Here is a 13,457-nt window from a genome sequence, read left to right on the forward strand (position 1 = left end):
ATAATGCTATATTATTGAATTAAGTAGAAAAACATTTCCACTGCATTTTCTTCAAGATTAAATGCCAGAATAAACAACTTGAGTAGCAATGCAGTTTTAGAAAGTGCCCCATCATAACGATAGTTTAATGAATGGCATCCTGTCTAAGTTATGAGATGCCAGTACAGAAATCATTCATGATGCAGATGCGCTATTAACACTGAGGACTAAAATCTGATCGTGCCTCCCCACCCAGCTGCTTCAGAATTATGCCCAGCTGTGGCCAGAGGCCTCCCAGAAACTCTTGACCCACCCCTGGCAGAGGCCAAGAGCAGCACAAAGCTCATCTGTCACAGTGAAAGGAGACCAAGAGGCAAGTATGTAGAGGTCATGCAGTGAACCTTACCAATGCACTTTCAGATGTTGGCATGATTCTCACTCCTGAGTACAGAGACCCAAGTAGGCAAGATCCTGCCACCCTCTTGCAGTGTGGAAAGTTCCAGAGCAAGCAATTGTTTAGGATCTCATAGTGCAGGTTTGATATTTCCTTTCCCACATAGCTTTTTAAAGTATGTGTTGGCAGCATCCAAAGAGCTGATACATGTGCATAACACATCTTAAATTTTTTCTTCCCCTTCTCAATCTTTCTCTTTGCACTCTCTTCATCTTTTTCCCATCTTCTCTCATTTTCAAAAAAATATTTTATTTATTTATTTATTTATTTATTTATTTGGTACAGGGTCTCGCTACACAGCTGAGACTCATAGTGATCCTCCTGTCTCAGCCTCCCTGGCACTGGGATTATAGGTGTGCACCACCACGCCTGGTTTCGGAGGCCTGCTCAGCTTGGAGCTGGCACAGCAGGCAGTACCGAGGATGGAACCTGGGTCCTTGCACTTGCCAGGCAGGGATTTAGACTTACGAGCTATCTCCTCGGCCCACCATCTTCACTTTAGAAAATAAAAGTGTCCAGCTATACCATGGCCAGGGATCCTCCATCCTTTCTTATACCTCTTCAGAATTCTCTCTCTCTCTCTCTCTCTCTCTCTCTCTCTCTCTTTCAGAACAGGGGATTGAACTCAGGCCCTTGCGCTTGCCAGGGAAGCACTTATTCCACTGAACCATCTCCCCATCCCCCACCTCTTCAGAATTCTCCACCACTGACTTCATAGTCCATTTCTTGTTCTGCAGTTGTACTGGGATGCAAGTGTACAAGAATCTAAGATGATTAAGGCAGAATTGTATCAAGATACCATATTTATAGCATGTACCAGCACCCCAATATGAGTGTATTTATTATACGTTCCAAACACATAACTAAAAGGAAAAGAGGCAGAATTTCAGGAGGCACGTGGTGCATCACTGCAGACATACACTTTCTTGTGAATAAAAAGTCCACACTGTGCCTCTTCTCATACAGTTCTGTTAAGCCTGTACATGACTTGTGTGTACTATTTAGGAAGCTTTTTTTTTTTTTTTTTACCATGGGTAGCATTCAATTTTTCAGGAACTGCTGATGAGAAAGAGCTTAAGGACATTTTAAACTAATTTAATCCTGTACTTCCCTGCATGAGTTAACAAGCTTTTATGAAGTTATTACATTTATTTCCATGCTATTTCATTTTTCTAAGGGACATTTTTGACATTTTCAAAGTCTAGAAGACATTTACAGCTGATATTGATACCAGATAGAGTTCCATTAGCTACATCATTGTAATCTTTTAGTAAGGTCTCTTGATTCTCTTTGGTGCCTGTAAGAAATTGCCTCTTCAGTTTCAGAAAATGTTAAGTAGCTCTCTGTTTCTGCTTCCCAGCTTTGGGTTTCAGCTACATATTAATAAAAATGAAAATTCACCAAGCACTTAATTTATGCCAGGCACTGAATGAAACAAGAAAGATTTGAATCAATGTGCAGGTTTATTTAAATAATGTGACATTTTCTAGAATTTCTAAAACTAATGCCTGATTTCAAATGCATGTTTGCTAAACTGTCTGCTGTAAATTATAAATATTGTAACATTTTCTACATTATTTTATGCAATGTAATTTGAGTGCTTTTTATGTTCTCAGAAAAGTAGCCAGAAAATGATGTCTGCAAACAATATTGGGCTGGATTTATTACTATTATCATTATTGAAAGCAAATGTTGCCTGCAGAAATCACCTACGACAGCCTCCAAGGAGCCTGCCTCTGCCTCTGTGGTGCCTCTGGAGTGGAACAAAAGGGAGGCTAGGAATAGGCGAGCTGCACAATGAAATTTAGATTTGATTTTAAAATGTAATATATAATGACATTAGATATTTTTGTCAAATAATATTAGGAAGAAAATTTTGTTACCACTCTTAAAGTGCTTATAAAACTTGTCATCTATGCTCCTCTTCAATAAGCAGAGTACCATGATTCCAAATGATACCTATTTTGGCAGGAGCCATAAATTCCAACACCTGATGGTCAGTCATAAAAAATAAATCAGTGAAGCACACCAATTACAGCATAACCAAGAAGACATCTGGCATATTTAATAATGCCCACCAAATATCTCTTCCTAAGCAATAATTTATTAAAACCACTCAATGTCACAGGGAGGTGAGCTACTGCTCCATTTCTGTTCTGTGAATGAGAAAATGGAGGTCCTGGGGCATCTGTGTCCTGTCTAAGTCACACTCCCTTGTAGAGCAGTGCCTGCAAAGGACACCAGCCAGCGTGACTTTCAGAAAGGAGTTCCTGCTCACCACAAATGTGGAGGAAGAAGTCATAGAATGGTTAATGAAAGCCTTTGTATTATCTCATTTATCACCACAGAAGTCTGAGAGGTAGACACTAGCATTTGTATGTTACATATAGGTATAAATATAAATATGGACTTGGATGTAGATATGGCAATAGGTTTCCAGGAATGTGGACTGCTGCCCAGTCACATAGTGTATTAGTCACTGCATCACTATAACGATTACCTGGGAAAACCAGCCTAAAAAGGAAAAAGTTTTATTTTGACTCACAGTCTTGGAGGTGGTAGTCCTGACAGGTTGCTCCGATTACTTCAGGTCTATCACAGTACATCAGGGTGGAAGCAAATGGTAGATTGAAACCACTTGAATCATGGCTTTGGAGCAAAAGAGAGAAAATATAAGGAAGCATTTCCACAGCCGCCTTCAAAGAATCACCCCACTTACCTAAAGACCTTCCTTTAGGTTTCAGTTCTTCACTCAGTTCTTAAACTGCCTCCCACTAGTACCTGTCTGGAAACAAAGATTTCAATGCATGGGCCTTTGGAAAAGGACAGTGGCTATCCAAACTATAGCACATAGAAAGCAATGACAGAGTCAGGAGACGGCACTCCCGGGGTCTGTTTCCAGAGGTCCTACTTGTGGTATGATTCTTGGATGGAGCAGTTTTACCTTGTGGGGGTCATTTCCATGTCCAGAGACACGGTAGTCACATCTCAGGAAAAGAAGTGCTACTGTCTAGTGGGTGAAGCCGGGTATGCTTCCTGTGCTCTGAGGGGTGCCCTCACACAAGGAATACACAGACCCAAGTGTTAAGAAGCCCTGCTGTTCTATGTAGTTACCACTGTATCTCCATGTAGATAGAAAATAAATCCACCGCCACCATCTGTGCCATGGGAACCCAGGTGACATGTGCTGCAAGGCCCAGAGACTAGAGGGAACCCAGTGACACAGCAGGGACCCAATTAGGGCCACAAGAAGGACAGGCAGGACTGGTGGCATGAAAAACCCATGGCAACAATGGCAATAAGTTGGGTGCACCAAAATCATGCCTGGGACAAAGCCATACAGAATAGAAGCAGGTGAGTGGGGCCCCCTCTGCTCTCTCTTTTTTTTTTTCCCCCCTGTGGATTTTTATTTACGTGTCTTATTTTGTTTTTCTTTTTACTTTCTTTCTTTTTTTCTCTTTTCTTTTTCACTGTTTTCTAAACTGCTGGGAAGAAATCCAGCCACAGAAAACTATGCCCGTCTCCCAAACTGCATGACCAAGTTCAGATAATACTTTGCTTACTCCTTCACTCTTTCTCTTTTTCCCTGTTCCCTAGTTTTCCAAAGCTTGCTTGATCCTAGGTCCTTAAGCCTTGCTGATGCTCTCTTCTCGGCTGTATTTGTTTTAGCTACTGTTCTTATTAAATCTCCCCCACCACAGGGTAAAACTCTAACAAGGGCAAACACTTTTTTTTTTTTTTTTATTTTAAGGAAGGGTATACAGGGTGCTCAGGGTCTCACCACTAGATCGGACTCGTAATGATCTGCTTGTTTATAGCCTGCCAAAAGCTGGGATTACAGGCACGCGCCGCCACACCCAGTCTCAATTGCCATCTTAGCACACCCTGGGGATGGGGCAAGCATGGCAGGCCCGAGGATCAAACCACCGGCCCCTGCACCTGCTTGCAGACACTTTAATCTGCTGAGGCATTTTGCCAGCCCCCACGGGAAAACATTTTGAATACAATATCCCAATTTATAATGGGTTCTTTTATATAATTGTAGCTTTTGCTTCTATGGTTTAAGACACAAAATCAATAGCTACCACAGTTTGTCAGCTTCTAAACTATACTTGATGCTATTGTTACTGCTTAATGTACTATTATAGCTAGGATGTCATATCTGTTGTAATCAATTGCTCTCCATTCTGTAACAATACTAGGAAGATCTGGGGCAATAACCACAGCAAAGCTCAGCAACAAAGAACTGCAGACTGAGCTAAAATTATACTAGTATCTCAGTCTTAGTTAACTGGGAAGGTAAGATCTTGGAACAGACACAAACCAAGAACCTCCCACACATGGAGACATCCATGAGGAACAGACTTTTCCAAGAAGGACTTGATCCTAGTCATATCGCTACCTACTACAAAAACTTACAAGGACTGACACAGAAAACAATATAAAAATTTTAGAAAATGAAAAGAGACAGAAACAAAATATAACCTCAGACCTCCAGCCCACTAAGCACAAATCCAGGAGACAATGAGAGAGAAGAAAGTGGCAGACACCCAGCTGAAATCTTTGAAATGATAGCAACCGAAGACAAGAAATAAATGCATCAGGCTAAGTGGAAATCAGATCATAAATAATCTCTCAGTTAAAAAAAAAGAAATGTAGGCATTCATAAAGCAATTACTAAGAAAATCTATCGTAGAGATCTTTTTTAAAAGACTATGATAAGAAATGGATGGAAAGTGTAAACCATCAGTATAGCAAAGAAATAGAATGCATGAAACAGGTTCAAACAGAGATCCCCAAAATTGGAAATTTCATGGAAAGCTGGCAAAATCACTTAAATAAAACTGAAGACAGATTTTCAACCTTGAAGACAAGATCATGGCTAGCAATAATGAAAGGAAATATCTCTTGAAAATAAGAAAGGAGAGACCAGAGATTTAGCTCAGTGGCACTGCACCTGCCTGGCAAATGCAAGACCCTGAGTTTCATTCCCAATGCCACCAAAAAAGAGAAGAAGAAAAGATCAAGAAATAACAATTCAACATCTTCAAGAGAATAAAAAGAAAAGTAATATAAGAATAATTGGTGTCAATGGAAAAGCAAGAGCCACTGCAAATGACATTAAAAAAAAAAAATTTGCAGAAGAAAGAGAAAATTTACCAAGCATGAGAAATGAATCTGACAGTTAAGTGAAGCATATAAAACTTCAGATAGCAATAACCAAATTAAATCTACACTGAGACATAGAATAATCAAGATCCCACAAATTCATCGCAAGAATGGAATATTAAAAAGCTGTTAAAGAAAAGAAACAGATCATCTATAATAGAAAGCCCATTGGAATAACGACGGAATTCTCAACAGAAAGCATCAAGTCAAGAGGAGTTTACAGTGAGGCATTTCAAGTCCAGAAACAAAACCACTTCAAACCCAGAGGAATTTACCCTGAAAAACTATCTTTCAAATGAATGGAAAAACAAGACACTTCCATGACAAAGAACTGAAGAACTTCATAACCACCAAAGCAACACCACAAAAAGTACTGAAAGATAAATATGATCACAATTCCATGACAAAGAACAGAAAGAAACCAATAGGTAGGGCAAGCAATTAAACAGAGTGGAAAAGTAAGGAGCCACTAGTAAGAAAATAGCATGGCAAAGATGTGCTAACACATACCAACTGTAACCATCAATGTAAGTGGCCTTGATTCAAAAATCAAAACAAATTGTTTGGCAGAATGGATCAAGCAACAGTATTCAACAACATGCTGTACACAACAAAAGCATTCAACTTGGAAAGAAACTCATGACCTGAAAGTCAAAGGATGAAAGACAATATTTCATGCAAAAGGAATCCAGAAATAATAGCAGGGCAGGGGTAGTTATGCCATTTACAGACCATGTGAGCTTCAAACCGAGAATGATCAAAAGAGAGAAAGAAGGTCACTACATACTTGTTAGGAGAAAACTTCAAGAGGAAGAGATAACAATTGTAAATATGCAGGCACCAAATATGGAAGCATCCAACTGTATAAGACATATATTAATAGACATGCAAAATCATATAAAGAATAACACAGTTGCAATGGGAGACTGTAATACCCCAAAGACAAAAAAAAATCACATGATCATCTCAATAGGTGCAAAAAAAAGAAAAAAAAACTTTTTGATAAAGCCTAACACTCCTTGATGATAAAAACCCTACAGAAAGTTGGAATAGATGGTCTTAACCTCATTCTCATAAAAGCCATCTATGACAAACCAACAGCCAACATTATACTAAATGAATGAAAGTGGAATATCACCACTCCTATTCAATACAGTTCTGGAAACATTAGCCAGAACCATTATGCAAGAGAGAAAAATAAAGTAAATAAGGATAGGAAAGAAGTTAGATTATCATTATTTGCAGATGACATGATATTGTACATAGAATAATCGAAAAACTCCACCAAAAGACTTCTAGAATGAATAAGTAAATTCAGCAGCATAGCTGGATACAGTCAATGCTTAGAAATCAACAATATTCCTGTACAAAACCAAAATTAGGGAAACCTCACCCTTCACAATAGCATCTTAATATTAACATCTTGGGAATCAATATAACAAAGGAAGTAAAAGATCTATACAGTGAAAATTATAGTACATTTAAAAATGACATTGAAGAAGATAACAGAAAATGGAAAGAGAGCCCTTGCTCATGGAGAGGAAGAACTGAAAGTGGAAAAATGGCCATTCACCCAAAACTGTAACACAGATTTTATGCAATCCTGAGTAAATTACCATTTACATATCTCACAGATCTTGAGAAAAACATTCCTAACATTCACTTGGCAACAGAAGAGACCTAGAATAGCAAAGGCAGTCTTGGGTAACAAAGACAAGGCAGGAGGCACCACCATCCCTGACTTGAAATTATACTACAAAGCTACTGTGATAAAATGAGCATGGTACTGGCAAAAAAACCCACAAAAACCAGACCTTAGGATCAATGGAGCAGATTATAAGATGCAGACACAACTCCAAACATGCTCAACCACCTTGTCTTTGACAAAGGAGCCAGACATGTTCACTGGAAGAAAGCCTCTTCAATAAATGATGCTGGGAAAACTGGCTCGCTACATGCTGAAGACTAAAACTAGAGCCATGTCTATCATCATGCTCTAAATGAAAATCAAAATGGATCAAAGATTTAAATTAAACCTAAAGACTGAATCTACTGGAAGAGAAAGTGGATAGAAATCTCAAAGACAGAAGTGTAGACCGAGAGTTCATGAACAAAAATCTGCCTGGGGAGTTCTTCAAAGAATCAACAACTGGGTCCTCATCTTATTAAAATGCTCTTGCATGTCAAAATAAATCACTAACAGAATCAAAGAAAACTCACAGAGTGGGAAAAATTTTAGCCGACTCCCCCTCAGACAAAGGATTTCTACAGTGAACACACAAAGAACTAAAAAAAAAAAAATCATACCCCCCACAAAGTCAAAGACCCAGTCCAAAGATGGGAGTTTGTGATGCATGCACACTTTCCAGAAGAAGAAACACAAATGGAAAATAAATATGTGAAAGCATATTTAATATCATTGGTCATTTGAGAAATGCAAATTAAAATAACATTGATATTCCACCTCACCCCAGAAAGGAGGGCTATCTCATGAAATTAACCCATAAGAAATGCTGGGGTGGCTGTGAGGGAAAGGAACCCTTCTCCACTCTTGGTGGGAATGCAGACTGGCGCAACAACTGCAGTGGAGATTCCTCAAAAATCTAGAATTAGAGGTTCCGTTCAACCCAGCTCCTCCCCTTCTAGGTATTTTCCCAGAAGAATTAAAAACATCATATCACAGCGATAGATGTGCACCCATGTTTATGGAAGCACAATTTGCTATAGTTAAATATTGGAAACAACCCAGATTCCCTCCAACTGAGGAATCAATAAAATTTTGTAGTACTTTTATACAATGAAGTACTACTTGGCTATAAAGAAGGATATAATTGAGACTTTTATAAGTAAGTGGATGCAACTTGAGATCTTATTTACAAGGGAAATAAATCAGACTCATGTGTACATACATCACATTATCTTCCTAATATAAAAAATTATCAGAGTTAAGAAGATTCAAAATATAAATAGATATTATGAGAGGAAAAGAAACTGCTCAAGAGGAAGGAACAACTGGAATGGGGGAAAGGAGAAGAAATGGAAGGGAATATATATATATATATATATATATATATATATATATATATATTCTAAGATAAATTATACTACTAATTTCTATTAGTTCATTAAAAGTGGTTTGTGCTTACATTGTTTGATTAATCTTTCATGCTTACGTCTTTTAATCTGAGCAACTACTTTGAAGGTGGCAATATGCAATATATTAACTATTGTTAATTTCCTATTATCTTGTTGTAAAACTCTGTCATTGTTTTTATTGGAATTTTTTTTCTCTTTAAAATAAAAAGAAATTTAGAGCTCAATGAGTTTTCATAGAAAAACTGTATTTGCAAAATGTTGTTTCTAGCTTATGAAACTTTAATTTCTAGATGTTTCACATGTGTTACTATTTGTATAGACTCAATTACTAATGAGCTTTTGTTTACAGTTTTCCCTGGCTTTGTCATTGTTTTTCTAAAGCGTTGTTAAGCATTTGCATGTTTTTACAAAAAGATGATAGGCTATGTTAGTAGATGTAGACTGACAGCATATACTTTGAAGTTTTCATCTCTAGATAAATGTCTGCTGTCAGATTGCTTCAATGTTATTTGTCTTCCTTTATAAAAAGAATCCTAAAATATAATTCATATAGTTGACACTTAATTTATTGGGGTTGTTTAAATACATTATTACAATATTCAATATTCAATGTTCTAAATTATCTTATGTACCTTTTATTACTAATTTTACTTAAGATGGAGAGAAAGGTAAACACTTTTCTTTTCCCACCTAGACCCAGGGGCTACCAAACTTCTACCACACATCTCTGTTCAACTATCACTTTCACTGCAATGGCTCCCCAAGACTTTCTTACCTCCTCTTTCCTTTGACATTTATAATTCACTCCCCACAACCTTAGTTACTTAGCAGCTGGCTTGGCACATTGCTTTAACTTCTCCCTTTTGCCCCTGACATGCTTGTTATCTCGAGTAATTATTTTCGGGGTTAAGAGAAACAACGTGTAATGGGCTAGACAAAGGGGGTTAGACAGAGGGGCAATGGCGGCACTTGACGAAGACAGCTGCCTGTGAGGGAGTGTGTTCTCCTACTGACAAAATAAAGCGCAGAAAGATCAAATCCTAAATGATAATAAGCTTCATAGAGGAAAGGGGAAGGGGCCTCCAAAAGGGCCATTATTAATCCATAGGCCTCTTGTCAACGGTGGTTTATTTAAACATCTGTTATACATTTGTGATTTTTAGAGATCAGCCTCAAGGTACTTGGAATTTTCTTTTGAAACAAATTTCTCTCTAGAGTTTGAAACATGTGTTCTTTTAAGCTTAAAAATCTGACCGATCTTTTTAATGAGCTTCTGACTGAACTAAAATATTCTAGATTTAAACTGTGTGTATGTTAATCCCACATGACTCCTTTTATTTTGCAAAGGGCGTGAGAGGAAGAGCTGCTTACGTTGTCAACTTTTCTTTAAATGTGATTTTTATGTGAGTTAAATATTAGCTGGTTAAAACCATATGGATTAAATTTTCCTTAAAAATATGAATAGTTTTTAAATTAAGGAAAGTGAGCACTTGGCAAGCTGCAATTATTTTTTTGTCAAAGCAAAATTATTTGAAAAGTAGTTGCTGCCATTAAAACAATATTCCCAATACAGCTAAATTAACCTTGCCTTTGCCTGTTCACTTTAATTTACTTAGGTTAAGCAAAGTTATAAATCTATTTTAAGATTATGCATTTTGTTAGGAACAAGAATAAAAATTTAGCTGTCAGAATTTATATTGGGAAGATTTTTTTTCTATTACTTTAAAATTACATTCTTAAGAATTGCTCTGGGCAGAATTGCTCTTGTGCAAACCCATGTGGTAATACTTTTTAAGCCTTTTTCATAACTTGTATTCATATCACATTTAAATGCAACCCGTGAACATATGAGTTGTTGCTGCCGTCACAAATATGGACACTATAGAAATGAAAGGATTATGTCTGGCTTCCCCTTGGGATTGAACCCAGGGCATCGTGCACACTCAGGACGCGCTGTACCACTTAGCTACATCCTCAGCCCCAATGTTTTTAAACAGTGGAATATACTTAATGTCTGTATTTGTAAGTTTATTATGTGGGTCACAGAACTCAGGTTATAAGTGAAACCAGTCCATTTTGCTTTCTTCTGAGTTTGTGTAGTTTCCAAAATACAGACATCTTTAGAACAAAACTAGTTCAGCAAAAGTTTCCAATAAACAAAACACAGTTAGGGCTGGAGAGTATAGCAAGGAGCAAAAACAATGCAATAATTTGAATATCGATCTCACGATCCTAGTCAGCCTCAGTCACTAAAGCTTGGGTTCGTGCAGTTAGGCACCATCAAATGAGGAAGCGTTGGCAGGTAGAGCTTGGTATCATTACTTTGTAATGAACTATAAAGAAAGCAATCACAGAATTCCTAGAAAAACACTTATTTAAAAAATGAGGTTACTATTTCTACCTACATAACTTTTGAGTGTGTGTGTGTGTGTGTGTGTGTGTGTGTGTGTGTTTCAGGGAAGGATCTACAGGGTGTTCAGGGTCTCACTACTAGATCAGACTCCTAGTGATCCTCCTTTTTACAGTCTCCCAAGAGCTGGAATTACAGGGGTGCACCACCATGCCCGGTCTCAATCGCCATCTCAGTGCGCCCTGGGAGCAGAGCCAGCATGGCAGGCCCAGAGATTGAACTCCTGGCCCCTGCGCCTGCTTGCAGACACTTTAATATGCTGAGCTATTTGGCCGGCCCTACCTACATAACTTTAGATAGGAATTTCCATCATTTTAAACTTTGTAATCTAACTTAATTTTCATCTCTGGGGATTGACCCAGACTCTTGCACATTTCAAGCAAGCATTTTATCTCTGAGCTCTATCTCTAGCCCTTAAAACAAAATTTTATTCCCCTCCTCCTCGTTATCCCTAGATTTTACTACCACAAGGAATGTCACAATTGGTTCTGCATATGTTTTATCAAAATGATGTAGAATTTTAAAATATCATTATAACAAATTAAGTGCAGTGACAATATATGGGGATACAGTCTATATTTTGTACAAGTAGCTGGAAATGAAAAGTATACTTGCTCTTAGCTTTGAGTACCTACTAGATACAGGAAACTACACCAAATACTTTACATACTATTGCGGTTTCTTAATGTTACCAATAGTCATAAAAGGGTGATATTGTTCATATATTAACATAGGATGGAACTGAGGGCTTTTGTCATAAAATGACAAACCTAGGACTTGAGCACAGTTTTCTGCTTCTAAATAAAGTTTATACTGTATCACGTTAACTCAAATATGTATATCTACACATATTAGTATAGATAGATAGATAGATAGATAGATAGATAGATAGATAGATAGATAGATTTATATGTACATATGATTATAGGCATATACATATACACAAATATATGTTTACATTTAACACATGTTACTGAATTATGCTTCCAAGTGTAATTGTCACTAATATGTCTCTATGAATATTTAATTATCTTTCAATTTCATCACTTTGAGTCCATGCATTTTTTAAAAAGGTCTTGATGGCTTTAAGTACACATTGAAATAGGCCCTCTTCATTTATGTGTTGTAGATTTGTATAGTTTTTGCCTATAAAAATGTGCTCAATACATTGATATTGATGTTATATTTGAAAATAATTTAAATGCCTCTAATAAAACCATAACATTTACCAAGGAAGTTCCTTGTTAGGTAGGTTGCAATTTTTCTTCAAAATATATGTTTGGATATGTGTGAGGCTGAGCTACTAAAGTTCACTCTCTTTTTCCATCTTCTACTACAGGAACATCCATCACTAGGTCAACTTTCAGAAAAGCTAATAGAAAACAACATTAATGTCATTTTTGCAGTTCAAGGAAAACAGTTTCACTGGTATAAGGTATGTTAATTCCCAAAAAATAAAAAATTAGAATATTTGCATTATGGTTGAATTTAGGACACTTTTTGGAATCAGAAATGTCATACTGTGTTAACTAAAACACACTTTGTAATATCTCATGTTAGCACTTAAATAGAAATTTGATCTAGACTCATATCATCTAGAACCAAGTGTGTGTACTAAGTGTGTTTGGGAATTTTGTTCAATACAACATCAACACAGCCTAATATTTGACAATAATGACAAGAGTTTTACAGAGTAAGCACTTTCACACCGCACCTCTGGGCTTCCCATGTCCAGAACTGCTTATATTCTGGTCCATCAGCATGTCCTTATAGAAGGTTGAAGCTGGAGAACATCAGCTTAATTTTCAGTTTCACCAGCACGCCTGGTTTTGGTCTCGGTAAGGTGTTTTCCACCTTTGTCCTAGTTAGGCTGCACTGAGTGAAGAGCTGTGATCTCAGGCCACCTATAAAACACCTAGCATCAATAATGGATATGAGTACCTGACTTTGGGTTGTCCAGGAAAGTTCCAAGAAGGCTACAGAAGTGGGCAGCTAAGCTGATTAAACCCCTTGTGCCTGAGGATCATTTTGGTTGTACCCAGAATCCTTTGGGCCAAGTAGACTTTGCAAATAGGAGAGGTGCCAAGCCGCAGCATCACTCTGCAGATGCTGTGAGAGCAAGGCACAGAACGGCTCTCTTGTGTGCTTGCTGTAGCTTTCTTGGAAGTTCTTTTAGGGTCTCTCTTCCCAGCATTATTCCCGCGATGCTGCAGTTCCCTAACTTCTAGTATGTGTCACTGTTCACTGGTCTACATCTGCCTCCCTCGATTTCTTCCTTCCACCCAGTAAACTGTAGACCTTCTCAATCTCAATCTCCAGGGCCCTCTACTTATTGTTTAAAACTTTAGA

The 13,457-nt window shown here is 37.6% G+C and overlaps 1 protein-coding gene across 1 annotated transcript in view; it reads left to right on the forward strand.

Annotated features, from left to right (window-relative positions):
- Nucleotides 1–13,457, forward strand: part of Itgb8 (integrin subunit beta 8) — a 95,955-nt gene that overhangs the window by 53,924 nt on the left and 28,574 nt on the right. The window contains exon 7 of the mRNA XM_004626453.2: nt 12,448–12,543. Within this exon, the coding sequence (XP_004626510.1) occupies nt 12,448–12,543 (96 nt within the window). The remainder of the gene's footprint in view (nt 1–12,447; nt 12,544–13,457) is intronic.

The sequence above is a fragment of the Octodon degus genome, unplaced genomic scaffold, assembly GCF_000260255.1.
Source record: "Octodon degus isolate 3935 unplaced genomic scaffold, OctDeg1.0 scaffold00015, whole genome shotgun sequence".
NCBI classification, from domain to species: Eukaryota; Metazoa; Chordata; class Mammalia; order Rodentia; family Octodontidae; genus Octodon; species Octodon degus.